Here is a 17,033-nt window from a genome sequence, read left to right as displayed (position 1 = left end):
ACAGTTGCTTAGGAGGTGCCATGTCCTACCAATCACTCTCCCCTTCTAAAGGGGCTCCAATAGCACCTGAGGGGGAATCTCATGGCTGTCATCCCAGAAAGCCTGCCGCACTGATGCCTGCTTACCATCTGCTCCCCATATGAGCAAAAAACAGGCAATTGTGTCAGAGAAGGCACCCAGTCGCATTGTCATTGAACTAATATACTTTAACGTGTTTTTCGGGTCGGATTGGACAACATCTTGGTAGAATGTGCAATGCTGGGAGTCCCTATTTTGCGCGTGGAAATAACAGCAACAACAATTGTGTGTGCTTGTGGCGTAGTTTGGCGTGTTGGAAATGTATATCATAGCCCTGCCTTGTCTCTGCATGGACGTGGCATCTGGCAGTGAAAAGGGCAGAACAGTGGGACCCTGTCATTGTTACACTTCCTGTAAATAACCCCTCCATGCCTTTGGTTTTATCATTCCCCGCAAATGATTCCGGGCCCCTTCAGAGTCGACAAGAAATAGCATTATTTTATGGCACGGAAAAGAAAGAAAAAAAGGAGATAAAAAGAGGAGCCAGGGAGAGAAAAAGGGAGATGGGGCTAAAAAAGGTCCTTCAGGGAACATGGTGTAAATGAAGTTCCAGGAATGACACAGGCGGGCAATGAGGCGTAGATGGAAAATATACGCTGCACATCATCGGATAGAGATGCCAGTGAAAATGGCTTCATTGAAGTGTCAGCCCTCATCCATCAATCAATCATCCGCAAGAAACAATAACGCTGCGGCGATGGGGCAGCTTTTATGGGGCTTACTCATGGGTATCGGAAACAGCACTTAAGTGTAGTTCTGACACTGTGAGAAAAACAGAGGTGAGGTGCTCGGTTTATTCCACATGCAGGTAGAGCATATAGGAGGGGGGGGGGGCTAAGTACACTGCCCCCCCCCCCAGGCATAAGAGCTCTGGACAGAAGGGTTTTTATCTGCATAACAGCAGATGGATTTCACCTTTTGTAACATCCAATTTGGTCTGAATGCCCCATATTGACAGTGAAACGAGTCTACAGCCATGCTAACGCTAACATCATCGTGCTAACATGCTCACAATGACGATTTTAGATTAGATTAGATTAGATTAGATTAGATTAGATTAGATTCAACTTTATTGTCATTACACAGGTACAGGTACAAGGCAGCGAAATGCAGTTTAGGTCTAACCAGAAGTGCAATAGCAGCATGCTAACACGCTGATGTTTAGCAGAAATGGTAACCATGGTCGCCATTTTAGGTCAGCGAGTTTGCATGCTAACATTTATTGTTATTTTTTGATAGCTGAAGATAGAGAAAGAGGTGGCATGCACAAAGGGCAGCGGGTCTGAGTTGAACCCCGGCGTGGGCTAGAAGGGGGGGCACGGGGTGACACCTGGCTGTCCCTTGGCTACCTATTCTGCCAATCTTCCCAGCCCTTGTCACATGACCAATTCTCATTTCCGGGATGACTACTACATTATGTTGTTCTATCCTATCCAATATTTCCTATATTGATAAAAGGCCGCCACCCCTTGACTGACCACCCCACTTTAAAAATCTTGGATTCGCCCCTGTCTGTATGGGGCTCAACCAGGTGACCACCTACCAGGGCCCCCAAGCACTCTAACTGCTTTAAACACCAAGTACAGCTGAGGCTGATGTCATCAATTTTGCAGGGGCATGCTCATAATCCAAAGTATTGGACTCATACATTTTTGACCTGAATGAAAAGTCAGAAGATCACCAGAGTTGTTATAATTCATCCGGGGGGCGGGGAGGGGAACATAAACGAGTGAACCAAATGTCATGTCAATCTGTCCGGTGTCTATCTGTCCGCTGAATGCCAACCTGCTGGTGGAACTAGAGGTAAAGTCTTTGTATCTATTGTACATATTGCTTTTTTAGTTTCATTTCAGTTCACAGCACATTAATGTTGAAAAAAAATCTTCTTTTCAGAAACAGGTTTGTCTATGACGTCATATCAGAAGTGTATAACAGTGTTGTGTTTACTCCCAAATAACCTTAACAGACCAAAGGCACTGAAAGTGGAGCAACACATCCTTCAAGGCTATATGTTCAGCACTCTCCCAGCATAAAAATAAACAAAAAATGCTAAATGGTCCAACAGTCGCTTTTGCTGTGTGTGAGCCTTTTGATTTCCCCAAACCAAGTCTCTTGATGGCTTCTCAGCAACATGAAACATGACACGTCATCCATTATTCTGTACATGTGCCTTGCTATCTCAGCCCGCTCCATATGGCCCCTGTTGTCTCCAGACACCCAAATCCCTTTCGTTAGGCCAGGGGCTGTTTTTGTGGGAACCATTACATTGCTCCTCTTCCTCAGAGGAATGGGGTGACTATGATGAGCAATCACAGCCAGAGCAGCCTTTCTGCCTCACATTCTGACAGGATACTCAACACTTGACCGTATCCGCTTTGTTGGCCCAATTGCTAATTCATGCAAGTTGACAATCTGGAGGCAATAATTTTGAGTGATGAAAGGCCTGAAAATAAGAAGAGAGCACTAAAGGGGAAGGAGAAAAACATAAAGTTTACTTTACAAGGAGGGAGCGAGGAGATTTGATAGTCATTGTACTGGGGAGAAAGAGGATGGAACACAATCACAGATGATGTATCCACAACCTCTTCTAAAACCAAACACACTGAACAGATGAACGGATGGCAACGCAAGCATAAAATGCCATTTGTGTATTGAGTTGTGCACTAAAATGGCCGCTGTGACAATCCTTATCACACAAAAGCTAATGTGATGAAATGCACTTGATAAGGAGCTGTGAAGACCTCAGGTGTTTTATGCCAAAGCGTTTTGAGAAAACAAAATCCCAAGTGAATTTGTCTGAAACATGGATATTTTCTCAGGTTGTCCTCGTCCAGCTCTGTGTGCCTAATTGGCAATGAGGCTTGGTAATGGGGAATAAAAATTGAAGATGTGGGCAAACAGATAAAGTTCTAATGAGATCAATAAAATATGTTTTCTGGGAGTTCTAGCTTGAGAGGAGCTCCGTGTTGATAAGCTATTTTTTCTTCTGCTTCATTACCGTATCAATTCAAAAAATAATTTTAGGTTTCTTTAAGCCCGGCAATGCTGCAGCTTAATGACACGAAGGGCTGCGGTGCAATTCCTCTGCAAGGAATACAGTCGTAGGTAAAGGTCAGGCCACATTTCTGATAGGAAGTGCACACGTTTTAACGTTTCTTGAAGGCCCCAAATTACAGAGAACAAAAAGTAAACAGAGTGAAAATTCAAAGTGTATCTTCGCCTATTAAAGGTACTTTTGACACGGAAGCCCTCGCAGCATTTCTGGACACGGGGATCGAGAGTAACAGGATGCATGTCATAGCTGTTGTCGACTCTCGTCCTCTGCCAGGCCTTTTTTCGCTAAGTTTGCTATAGAGTGGGGGAATATGAGGGTGATGCTAAGTGAAATGCTCATTTTGCGTTTGTGATTACCAAGGCCCATGGGCGATATGCACTAATGTGAGCTAATGCAATAGATTACACACTGCTGGCCCAGGGGAACAGACAGCAAACAGATGTGGTCTACTCAAAAAGGGAGGGAGGGGGGGGAATCAAAGTTTAAAGTGTTCAATGTGCTGAAGATTGTCCCTTGTAATGTGTTGTTTACAGGATGCACAGCCGTGATAGGTTTTGTCAGTCTTCTCCGTTTGGGGAGAAATTCAATACTGTGCTCATGTAGAAGCTATTACCAAACTTTCTTTTCCACAAGAAGCTTTATTTTTCAAGGAGTCACTGAATCACACAGCATACCAGGTGCGTTGCCTTTGACAGCGGATAGGTTACACCTGCGTGACGTCACCATTTTGGGGTTTGGCATACTTAATGTAAATCTTAAACCAAACAGAGCAGTATTTTTTGTCCTGTGTTGAGAAGTGTACTTTTAAATATGAAATAAAACGTGTATATTTTCTGCTTAGTATCAAAGCTATGAAAAAAAAACTCCCGTTTGCACTATAGTTCTGTAATTCTTCCTTCACCACAATATACGGACTCATCATAATGAACTGCACTACATAGTTCTGCTATTGAAACCAGAATCTGACACGGCTCTAATCTAGACTTTGTAAATACTGCCCTCTAGCGGTCAATCTGGGTCATTGATGGGGAAAAGGGAACATTCGCCACTTATTCTTCAGTCTAATGTGCATCCATAAAAATTGTTAGCTCATTTTCATGCCACAGAATAGCATTGGAACAGTCTCTATGCAAAGGATGTGTGTGAGATGTGAGGCTGATATGTAAAAAAGATGGAATAATCTAATACTGAAACCTCTCTCGGTCCTAGTCTTTAACTGTTAATGTATAGGTGTTTTCTAAAGAAGCTGACTGTGTGCAGTGTCTCAACGCATCTCAGATTTGATACAACAAATGATTCGGATTTCAGCTACAGGTTGTGTGACCTGGACCTGAGAGATGACCAAATTAATGACAGGTTTGTCATATCAAAGAGTAATTACAGTTTCAGTTAAATGAATGCAGCTAAACCTGGGTTCTGTAGGTGTTGTGTAGATTGTGAGCGGCCAGGTGCCGATCAGTAAAGTAACAAGTAACACAGCTTTTCGCCTCACTTTTATTATTGAAATGTGTCATACAAATCTCAAAACAATATTTTCATTTTTACATAAGTACACATGTAATGTGAATACCAATCAGAAAGAAAGCAATAACTTAACCCGAGCCATTCAAAGTGGCAAATATACTAAATTATACAATAGACTAAATAGCTCGTAAATGACTTAACCTGAGACGTTTTATTCACAGTGTGTAATTAATTGAGCCATTAAACATAGCTGCTTCTGTATTGTTTCCCTCCTGAACTACAGTCATATGACATCTAGAAGACCACTTCATGACCAGCCGGGACTGACTGCTGCCACTTGAAACAAAATGACACTTTCGAGACTCGGCATAGCCCGAATAGTGAGTAAATGTGCAGTCCAAATAGAGCATGACCATTTGATGCGCAGAACAGAACTCTTAAAAGGTTGGTACATTTTACAGCTTATGGATTTGAGGCACCACTAAAGCAGACGATAGCCATTTAATTTCAAAAGGACAAATAACCACAAAATCCGTTCCGTTAAAGTGAGTGTGCGAATGCCAAGTAAATTGAAACAACTTCACAGCCCCACTGTTACAGTTAATCATGGGCCGTATGTCGATATGGCCCCAGGAGGAGTACTGTATCACCAGATGAGTTTGTGTTTTATGTGGTGCCCCAAAAATCTCGTCCATCGAGTTATACTACATCTCAAGACATGTCTGTAGTCGACAGAGAGCTAGGTACAGAGGCTCAGCTGACTTGATAGCTGCAGCAGCTTTACAAACAACAGTGTTGAGAGCACAACATGAGGTAGACCACTCCAACGTACACACACAGGTTACTGTGGCCTGTCTGTGGACCACTGGGCCGAAGCCATTAAGTTATTAACAGAATGTCCCCACCCTTCAGTGTCTTGGAAAAGGAAGAACAAAAAAAAAAAAAAATAGAATAGTGCTTAATTACTGCCTGGACATAAACAGTAGGTGAACAGAGCAGCAATTTCTTTAATTTCTTTTTCTTTTCTTTTTTCACACTTTACATTTCTTGTTTTTACTTTATATATTTTTTCATGTACTGAAAGCTTATTAGATATTTATGTTATCCCACATACAACGTTTACTGTTCTGTCAGACATTTGCAGATATCAACATTAGTGTGGGTCAAAAATTAATTAAGCAACAGGTTATTTTTTTATTTATTTTTTGGAATGGGAACAAAAGTCAACGGTGCCCACCAGTGGAATAACATCTTTGAAGAGAGATAATCTGCACTTTTTCCATTTGAAAAAGAAAACAAATGTACACTAAAGCCATGAAATGTCTATGCAACACAATTTTCTTCTATAAAAAACAAAAACAAAAACAGTTTAATTTAATTAGTGGAGCCTAGACACCTTTTGACAAACGCACTTTCCAAGAACTGCTCCAAAATAAGGGAGCCGTACAGTTCAAATCTGGAGAGAAGAGAGAAAATGACGGGATTCAATTACACCAATTACCAGGTGAAATATTCTGGTCACGGTTCTAATAGTATGTACTGTAAAAATATTTGTCAACCTTTTACCTTGGTGCCACTTTAGGTACTTTTGTCAGTAGTCCCATAGCGTTGAGGATTAGGGAAAGGGCCAGAGGGGTCTCTCCTCTGGAGGCTGGGCAGAGTGGGTAAGTGTTGGTACAGCACCGTTCTGCCCCCTGAGAAAAAAATCTTTAATGTTAATCTACAAACTGCTAGGATATGCCGATATCAAGAAGCCTAGTTTGAGTATGTACTTCTCCTGACCCAGCTAACCTAATACACACCTGCTCTGGGGTTGGCCAGTCCTCCATGACTGGGGTTGGCTGCTGTGCTGTGGTAGAGAGACGCCAGGTCATTGGGGGTGTAGGAGCGCAGAAGGTTCATCATGCTCCATTCAGTGTCCAAGCCCCCTCCGATGGCTGTAGGTGTGGTCTTCAAAGAACCCAGGGTGTCAGAAGCTGTGGATGGACCCACATTTGCGACGGGGCCTTCACACTTCTCCCTGTGATAAGCAGCCTGTTGGACACGTTCCCTGCTGGTCCTCTAAAGCCAGGCTTCTCCCCGGTGTCAGCTTCCCTGCCTGGAGGTAGCGCATACTTTAATCTCTTGCTTGAGGGTTCACCAAAATCCATCTGGCCGAGGCTCCCGAATCTGCTCGACAGGCACAGCCGGGCAGCATCCGGGTGCCAAATGACACCGCTTCTCGCTGGGTAACTCCTCTCCCCGATTCCCACTCTTTCTGGGGGGGCTGGTCGCTCCATGGCATACTTGCTGCCTGTGTTGGACTTCCTCATGAGCTCTGTGTACCTAGACGATTCCTGACTGGGGGGGGTGTCAGTGTCATTTGTGCAACGCTGGGTCTCCTGGACAACATCGTGTACGCGTGCGTGGATGGGGGAGCGCTGTGGAGCATTAGGTGGGTTAATAGGGGCCTTTTCTTGTGGCTTTGCAGGTTGAGGGGGTGGGGACTTGGTTCGACGAGGGTGGCGCCGGTCAATCATTGGGAGTGGGGGGACATCTTTTCCATCAAGCGCAGGGGGGCAACCTGTAAAACGTTTTTGTTTTAAACTGCTGAATCCATTCTTTTTTGTACTGTCTGACTTCTCTTTATGAGTGAGCTTTTTGTGTATTGTCAGAACCTCGGGGTACATGGTTTTATATGCACAAAACGGACACGCAATTGGAATTAATGCATCTTTGGGTTCTGCACTGGCAGGGATGGAGAGAGACACTTTTAAGGACAGATTTAATGGGGCCTCAGAGTTCTCGTCTTTTATCTCCTTCCTCTCCATCTTCAGGTTAACAGGTACGGGGCACTTTACGACCACATCATCAGTCGGGGAGTAGGCAGAGTTAGCAATTAATTTCTCATTCTCAGCATTCATCTGGACGAGTGGTTTGCCATGCTTGCTACCTATGCTATCAAATCTGTCCTCTGGCGTTCCAGTGGTGCAAGACTTGGCCCCAGGAACCCAGAGTTTGGATCTGTTCGGAGCTGGATTTTCATGGTCGTTTCCATGTTTTGTATCGTTAGGAGAGGGCACTAAAGGCACGGGTCTGCTCGGAATGTCCACGTAAGGTTTGTCCTTGTGACGCCGATCCAGGTGATATTTCAGTGAAGTCTTCTGGGCTGCAGCGTAGTCGCAGTAAGCACACTTGAACGGTTTTTCACCTGAAGCAAACAAACAGTTTAGTATAAGCATAGTTTAACATAGAAGCCAAAGCATTAGGCCTGCTGTATACAGCAGAGTTACTGCAGTCTCATAAGAGAAACAAATCATTCATGCTAAATGTGTTGAATATACCTGTGTGTGTCCTCAGATGAACTGTGAGGTAATAGCTTGACCGGAAAGATTTTCCACAGTAACTGCATCCTTTTGATCTGACTTTTGAGCGATCAAAACCATCTTCACCTTTGAAATTAGTCACAAATACATTCAAATCACAAAGGGCACGTGTTAACATCCTCCTACCAGCAGAGGGTGCACTTATAACAATTCTATGTATGAAAAACAATTCCTGAAGCACAACGAAGACAGTATGAGAGAAGCATGAGTGTGTGATGAGCCAAACATGTACAGTACCTGGTCCCAGGTTTTCTGCCATTGCTGCTTCCTCGAAGCCCTCCTCACAGCCTTCCTCTGCGTGCTCCAGTGAGCCAGCACTCGACAACTTCCCATCAACAAAGTTAGTTGGACTCTCTTCACCGCCTCTCTCACGCTTGTGGACCCTGGAGTGGAGAACTAACTGGTGGTAGGTCCTAAAGGTTCTCTGACAGTCCTCACAAGTGGTTGGCCTTTCTTTGTCCTTGTTTTTTTGCATCAGAGACCGCCGCTGCGGCGCGGCGTTCTCTGCCGGCTGCGGCTGAGACCGGGGCTCTCTCCCAAGGACCTCTTTTGTAGTTTTGTCTCCCAGTCCCTCAGACCAAATATTATTCAGCTCCTCCTTATCAGAGCCACATTCTTCATTGTCTGTGCTGGCTTCCTGGCCAATATCTTTAATATTATTCGGACCAACTGCTATCTTGCCCTTTGTAGCAAGTTGCCAGGCCTGATATGTGTTGAAGGGATCCAGCTGGGGAATCCACTTTGATGATCTCTCCCATTGCAAACTATCTCTTGAAGAGCAAGGCATGAGGTTTAGACTGTGAAGAAATATTTCCTGTTTGGCAAGAGATTCAGTAGTACCTTCCATTTTCTCCTCATCTTTATCTTTGCCGGGCTCCACCTCTCGATTGTGTACTTTACTATGTTCAACCAAACTGTCATGGTCAGGGAAGAAAAACCCACAAACCATGCACATTTTGTAAACAGTGACTACAGGTTCTGTAACAGGGTCTTGGACAATACCATTGACTGTGACGGGGGTCTCCAGGTCTTGCTGGGCCTTGCTCTTTGCTCCTGGTTTCACATGCATCTTCATGTGGTTCTTCAGGAACCACGGCTCTCTAAACCGCCGTCCACAGACATTGCAGCAGTAAGTAAAGTAGTCCTTGTGCTTCCTCATGTGGGTCTCCAGCTCACTTGCATCTTGTGACACCTGCCCACACACAATACAGCTGGTAACCTCCTCTTTCTCAACAGGGAGGCCGCTGGGTTTGGGCCGGGGTCTCTCTCCTGGGATCCTGAATTCTGCTTCACTCTAAGCACCGCTGGCTCAGAGAAAGTGGTGGGGTGCTGCGTTAACACGTGGGGTCCTAGCTCATCCTGATGAGTGAAATTCTGATCACAGAACATACAGGACAGTGGCACGCCTCCTTCAGATTGAAACACAGCCTTGTCTAAGTAGCTGGTGTGTGGTGTCATGCTAGAGCCAGGTCCTGGGAAGCTTGCGTTGTTACTAATAAGAATATCTTGGGCAAGTCCATCCGGGCTCTCCACAAACGGTGGCAGCGAGTGGGTCGGCATTGTCCTCTGAAGGTGGATAACGCTGTCCAGATTATTAGGACCCTGGAAACAATAAGGAGAAAAAAAAGAAGGTGTTTTTAGGCTTTGTTAAAATTGCAAAAAAACAGGATCAGGTAGCTGCTACCTAACTTGAGATCAAAATCTGTATAAAACACACCACATGGAGAGAATGGCCTGCCCTTATACTGAAACAGGAAATTGTCAATCGTTTTTGAGGTCATGTATACCAGCAACTGCGTTCTACTACAAGATTCTTCAATCTCATTCCCAAATAGCATCACATGGTGGCACTTGGTCATCTGATGAATAACAGACGATCCAATATTGTCCTGTGTAACATTAAAAAAACTGACAGTTTTTTCTGATTATGCAATAAAACTATTATGATAATTATCAATTTTATAAAACAAATTAGGAATATTAGACAAAAAATGTATTATGATCAACTAGAATATTCCTTTACTAATCATTGAAACAACTTCTATTTTTTTTCAATCTATATGTAGAATCCCAAATTACAATCAACTACAGAAGTTGGCATACTTTAACATACAAACTTTATAGGGTTAATATTAACGGATAGGTCATTGGAATACTGTCATTCCTGTTCACATTTAAACATTTTTTGTTTAAAAAAAAAGAAAAGAAAAAAAGACTTTGAAAGCAACATTGTTTTAAAAATAGTCCCTATTAAATGTTTTTAATGTGCTGCAGTTGACTAAACAATACCACTACATTAAACCATTACTGTAATTTTGAGCATTTTCCAACCTAGGACACCAACAACTTACCTTGTGATTTTAATTGTTTCTTGATCACACCCAAAATTAAAAGTCTTGAGAAGTGTTACATGGATTGACACTAAACAACATTTAATGACAGTGACATCCAACACCCAAGATATAAAAACTTGGATGTTATACTAGCCTACAATCCTTGGCTGCATGTTGACTCACACTTTGCACATGCATATGGTACAGTACGGACCAGGCTATGTTTGCTTTTCCTTTTGTTTTGTGACTTAGTTCCTCCTTGTGGGTTTTTTTCATATAGCTCTTTCAGTATGTATAACAAACTGCTTATGTATATACACATTAGGAAAAACTTTAAGAAATTCCAAACACAGTTTGATTGCGACAGGGGTGGAGTGACTGGAAAAGCAAGTTTAAAAACAAAAAAAAGAAAGTTAAAAGACTAGTAAAAACAGTCATACAAATGGCTGACAACAGCAAAACAGCAGTCCACTATAAAGTCACAATATTAAATAATTATTTAATTTACAGAAATACACTAATTGGCATTACAAAAGTGTTACAGCTGGGCAATGTATGCTTAGTTGCCTGGCTATATGTCACTAGATATATAGATATTAATTGATCCCAACAAAATGTGGACCTATATTAGTCCTTTCCCAATGAATTGCCCTCATTCTCAATGACATAACTTTGACGTTATGACCCAATTTGACTGTTATTGCTGTCCTTTGTTATAATTTGTTTTCCTGTGTGAACTTTCGACTTAACGCAGGTGAGCACATGTAACTCTCGATAGTGACCCAGTGGGATTTTTTTTGTATTATTATGATTTTAAAGCCCACTCATGCGTTGTGTGCGGCAGCGTTGACGTTAGCCCCCTTGTTATTTAAGTACGCACAGCCCTCGTTAACACCATTAACGTTAATTTGCTCGTGAGAGGGGGGGGGGGGATGCTCGAAGTCCTAGTTAACAGTTAAGTTTGACTCACCCAAGTCGTTGGCCGTTAACTAGAGGTGCTATTACATTTCTATGTGCGCATAATAAAGCAGAGCACGAGGAATTTGGCAAACTTATTGAGCTTTTACAGATTAATACCATTGACGTCGCTGACGCTAACTCATTCAGCAGCTCCATTAGCTAACAACTACAAACCCCGTTGCAAAAAAACGATAACTCCATGACAATAGATTAGTTTACGTCGACACTAACCGTACCTTGTGTACTTGCGTTGTTGCTCATTGATTTCTTTAACGCCAGTTTCAAAACTCAACGCTGATAAAGTAACGTAAACTATAACGACACGCTAACGTTTGAACGCGAACTCCGACGCAGACCAACGTTAGCAACACTTAACACTTTTCTGTTGTCTCGAGCTCGACCAAACTGTAGAAACTCACCAAACAATACCTACCAAGTGTGAATTTCCGGATTATTAATGACACTGATACTACGAGCGACTGAGTGGAGTAGGGTGCCGAGCAGACTGGGTGAGTCGCTTCTTCATTTCACACGCGAACGCGTTTTTCTGGCGGTGTTCACAGCTCACCTATTCAATTGTTTGGATGGGAATCATATTTGTTCGACTTGGCGAGTCCTCACAGTGCAGCTGTTGAATTCTGACGCGCGCTCTCTCTCTCTCGCGATCAAGGAGAAGATGGAGCGCGTGCACGGCAGCCCCCAAAAACCCAAAGGGCAGTCACGTGGTCGCGAATAACAGAAAAGGATTGTAAAAAAAAATAAACATACAATGTATACATTTATATAACAAACTGGTTATTTTTTTCTAACGTCCCAACTACTTACCAGTTTCTTGAACAGATATGGCAGTCTTTGGCATTTTAATCACTGTCATGTGTATTTTAAATCACTCATGACACTATAGGCTACTGTTTAATATTATGTTGTTCTAGTCCACTGACTTTGGGCTAGCTTGTATGAAAGCACATGTAAATGCTACTTTAATGTACGTAAACTGTCACAAAGTTAAGTTCCTTATGCTGATAAGAGCCACAGGCTGCACAACAACACTGTTTCACATGGCAGTTGCGTTCACTGAACCTACCTAAAGCAGTAGCCCTTCTTCCATGCTCTCACGTCATGCATCAACTACCATGTGGGGATGGGGGAGGGGTGCCTCAAACTTTTCACAGTTACATGAGTTTTTTTTTTCGTCTGTTGCAGAAGCAGGTTGGTTGAGTCATGAGAAATGTCTTCTTCTTCCCATTTATAGGCCTACAATATGCAAAACATAACTCAAAGTGGGCCAGTTTTCTATTTAAATTGATTTGCTGTCACCTTAGCATAGCACATCCGATAAAGGCATAGACCTAATGCAAATGTGTGTGTCTGATCTTAAAGAGAGGGGGAGGCTCTCCATTATGCTAGGGGAGGTCTAAACCTATAACACTATATTGTAATAATTCTAATGATAACACAAAATTATGACAGGGGTAATGGGAATTCACTATTAGGTCGTAGCCTTCTTGACACAAAGTAACCCATAAGAAGACTACAGTGATTCATATGAGATAGAAACCCATCACCTACAGTAGCACCCACTGGCTAATGTGAAGCTCAAAAAACAGCCCCTCCTCCACCCTTTTTCCAAAGACACACCAGCCATTGATAGTTGCTTAAAACCATACATTGTACAATCAATGAGGATATTCAGTAGACTTCAGTGTTCACTCATTATTGAGGCATACACACACACACACCCTCCTCCCCCCAAGTGGCTGCAATGACTAAAAGGAAGAAAAATCAGCAACCACTCCCAGCTAAGGAGCAGTGAACAAAGACCCAAACTATCTCCCTACATTAGGAGTTACAGTCATTGCCTTATCCACCCTCTTGTATAGGCTATTATAGAGTTTTGCCTGGAAAAGCATATTAAAGTTGTTTTTACCAAACAGGTTTGCAAGCAATCTTCACCAAATGCAAAATGTGATTCATTGTGCATGCATCCCATATTAGACATAGGAGCTCATATTGAACATATAGTAAAATAGTAAAAAAAAAAAAAAAATGTAATCTCTAATTCATCTTTATCAAATCCAATAAGCCACATGTTTTTTTGTGTACCTACAGTGCAAAAAAAAAAGACATCCTGCATGGATTTGGCATTATAAGACTCAATCACCTAAATTAAAACATTTCTGTATACCCCCCCTGCAATACTCTTATTCACTTTTTGGTATTCTTGCCTCACCCCGAGATCCTGTTCCACAAACAAGTCTAGTATGTTAATCAAAGGCACCACATGTGACACATCGAGGCCTTCCACTCATTTCCTATTGTTCTGTGGCCACAAAGGCTCCGTGAAAGGCTATCAATCTGGAGAAGCAGTATGATGCCTCAGGATGATGATGAAATTGCCAGGAGATCTTATAGCCTATCATAAATGAAATATGGAGTTGGTGGTAGTTTGTGTTTAACCAGACAGATATTCTTGGATGGCATTTTATTTTAAAATCAGGAATTAAATTGCAATTATTAACCTTTAAACCATTCATTTTCTCCAAGTTGTGATGACAGCAACAAGTGGGCAAACAGTGTTTACTTTTAACTGATTCAATTACCTTTGTCCTATTGTTTGACTTTATGCTAATGCCATTTCTCTTTCACAATTCTAACTCGTTGTCTCAGTTTGGATCTTTCAAAAAAATAACACAAACCCCGCGTGGGTGATTTCAAACCGAAAGCAGTACATTTTAACTAAAGATAAAGTGGCATCTGAGAAATACCCAATGCCTGAATGAATAATTACAAATTCAGTGTAGAGATAGGAGCTGGATCCGTGAATGGGGAGAGGCTTCTTTTTGTCTTGACGTGTCAGGAGCAGCTGACTGCATTGTTCTCCTCCAGATTCACGGCCTGGCTTCTTTCATAATCCCGGTGTCGCTCCTGAGAGGCACTGATAATATATAATCTCCATTCTCACCCCAACTGTTGTGTTGGTGATCATCAGAGAAAACGTCTCAGTCACCAAATGCGTCCATTTTCGGAGTTCTGCACACGTTTGAAATGGTTTTAAGATTTTGTCTTGGGGAGAAAGTGAGAATGGTTGAGGGCTCTTTGTTCTACTGCAAGTGGACCAGTGGTGGAAGAAGTATTTAGATGCTTTACTTAAGTAAAAGTACTCATACAACACTGGGAAAATACTCTGTTACAAGTGAAACGCCTGCATTGAAAATGTTTCCCAAGTTAAAGTATGGAAGTATCATTGGGAAAATCTATTATTACAATAATAATAAGTAAGTATAATTGTAAAAGTACTCCCACTGTAGAAAGTGTAAAAGATCCAAACAGTTGGTTGTGTAATGGTCTAATTCTTTAAGATGGACATGCATATCGTTGGCTAGTTTCATTTATAATATAACATCAGATTTCATAACTACATAGATAGATAGATAGATAGATAGATAGATAGATAGATAGATAGATAGATAGATATTTATTGATCCCAAAAAAATGGGAAATTATAGTGTTACAGCAGAAAAATGAGTCACACAGCACAGAATATAAATATAAATGAAATACTAGGATACAATATACATACATACAATATAAAGTACACATACAGTGCAAAGTAAGCTTAAGCTGTTAGATGTAGTGGAGTAAAAAGTAGGATATTTCTCTCTGACATGTAGCGGAGTAGAAGTAGAAGGTGGTAATAAAAGTAAAGACTCAAGTAAAGTACAAGTACTTCAACATTTGTAGTTAAGTACAATATTTGAGTAAATGTACTTGGTTACATTCCACCACTGGGGCGCACTGCTGTCTGTATATCCTCTTCTGACTTTTCAGAATAAAATAAAAATAATAAGTGGACAGACACACTTGTTGCTCAGTGATGGGCAAATACAAGACAATTAAAAAGAGAATGGTCCATAAATAAACAAATGAGCCAGTATTATTTTAATAATCATAGCAAGATTGGTTAACTCTTTGATGTCCTTTCTGTTGAGTACTGCTGCTCGGGTTAATCTAATATACTGACACACATGCAGTACATAACGTCTACATCCTGTCCACATACACAACACCGTCTTAGAACAAAGTCACGTGATCATATCAAATCTCATATTTGAAATTGGCACATTAGAAACACCAAACTTTTACAGATTTGCTTTTAACACAGGGTTAAAAATAATATAATTTTCAAAAGCATATAATCAGTCCAAACAGTTTGGTTTTAAGGGTAAAGCAATTAATATGATAATCCCCACTTATTAAGAATGTTTTTAACCTTAGAAATCGATTTAGACCATTATTTACCATTATTCAGCAGCACAGTAGATAATATCTTGTTTTGGACGCCATTCTTTTTTTAAGCATTTTTGCAAATCTATCTAACTTATCTGCAACAAAACCTTTAAGGAACCAAACCACGTACAAAAGGGAAATGGAAGCATTGCATGTGAACCTTTGGCTTAATAATCGGTTTTTCTCAACACACAGCTGACCATATTATCTTTCAGTTGAGGTTAAAACATGATCCCATCACTGCTTTGAATATCAAGCATATGTTTAAACACACAACATCTAATAACAGTACGGTTTCTCTCATGTTTCTGTCATTTGTAGCATTTGTGGTGTTAAGTCAAGTCTATTTCAGGTTTATTTCATCCATAAAAATGGAAATTACAGTGCTTATACCTACCTTAATGCCATAAAAAAATAAAGCATAAATACAATACAATATACAATACAATACATAAATACTATGGGTGTGCAAAAAAATCGATTCATAGTTGAATTGAGATTCAAGTTCTGCCGGTTCAAAATTGATTCATAGAATTCCATAAATCAATTCATATTTAAAAAAAAGAATTTTGATGTATATATATGTACGTACAGTATGTCTATTGCAATCCCTTAACAGATACTTCATTGATCGCCAAGGGGATATTCAAGGTCCCAGTAGTTTACAGACATCACACACAGCATACACATACATCATAACAAACAATTCCACATGAATAATATGGATATGAATATACATACATACATACATACATACATACATACATACATGCTGCATGCATACATTCATACATATGTACACATACATATGTACATACATGTATACATACATGTACACATACATACATACATACATACATACATACATACATACATACATATATACACACACACGTATGTACATACACACATATGTACATATGTACATAGATATGTACATGCATACATATATATGTACACATACATACATGCATACATACATACATACTGTACATACATATATACATACATGGGAAAAGTAACTACATTTGCATACTGTGAATCATATTTTGAATCGTTTTTGAATCCAAAATTGATATTGAATCGAATCGTGACATTTTCTGAATCGCACACCTTTAATAAATGCAGTTCAGAAATAATAAAAAATGTACATTTAAAGTGCTAGTTGTGCTGTCTGATAGTCTGAGGTACCAAAGAGAGAGCATACCGCTTAGTTTGGGTCCCAGGAGGCCTTAGCCTATCACTACGCTCCATAACACTGCCAGTCAGATTACCATGAAGAGGGGCACCCGGGTCCCTCGTTATTTCATGTCATTTTTGCCAGATGATCGTCATAAACCTGATCCACTGTATTTAACTCTCCCACCATTTTCCCGGCCCTTTTAGTCACTCTATCAGTCCTATCAATCTACCACAACCACCACCACCACACAGCAACTCCAAACTACATATCACTGACATAAAAACCACATTCCCACAACCTCCATAGTC

At 41.0% G+C, this 17,033-nt stretch overlaps 1 protein-coding gene across 1 annotated transcript; it reads right to left on the bottom strand.

The window, feature by feature from the left end:
* Positions 1-4,611: 4,611 nt before the first annotated feature.
* On the bottom strand, positions 4,612-12,395 carry znf217 (zinc finger protein 217). The gene is given in 9 exon segments (XM_032521355.1): positions 4,612-6,053; positions 6,164-6,291; positions 6,400-6,588; positions 6,591-7,787; positions 7,921-8,028; positions 8,200-9,255; positions 9,258-9,545; positions 9,548-9,564; positions 12,340-12,395. Coding segments are annotated over 8 exon segments (3,012 nt in total). The 5' UTR covers positions 12,381-12,395; the 3' UTR covers positions 4,612-6,053; positions 6,164-6,175.
* Between the last annotated feature and the right edge of the window lie 4,638 nt (positions 12,396-17,033).

The sequence above is a fragment of the Etheostoma spectabile genome, chromosome 7, assembly GCF_008692095.1.
Source record: "Etheostoma spectabile isolate EspeVRDwgs_2016 chromosome 7, UIUC_Espe_1.0, whole genome shotgun sequence".
NCBI lineage: Eukaryota > Metazoa > Chordata > Actinopteri > Perciformes > Percidae > Etheostoma > Etheostoma spectabile.
Note: the sequence above shows the minus strand (reverse complement) of the source record. Positions and strands in the feature narration are given on the sequence as shown.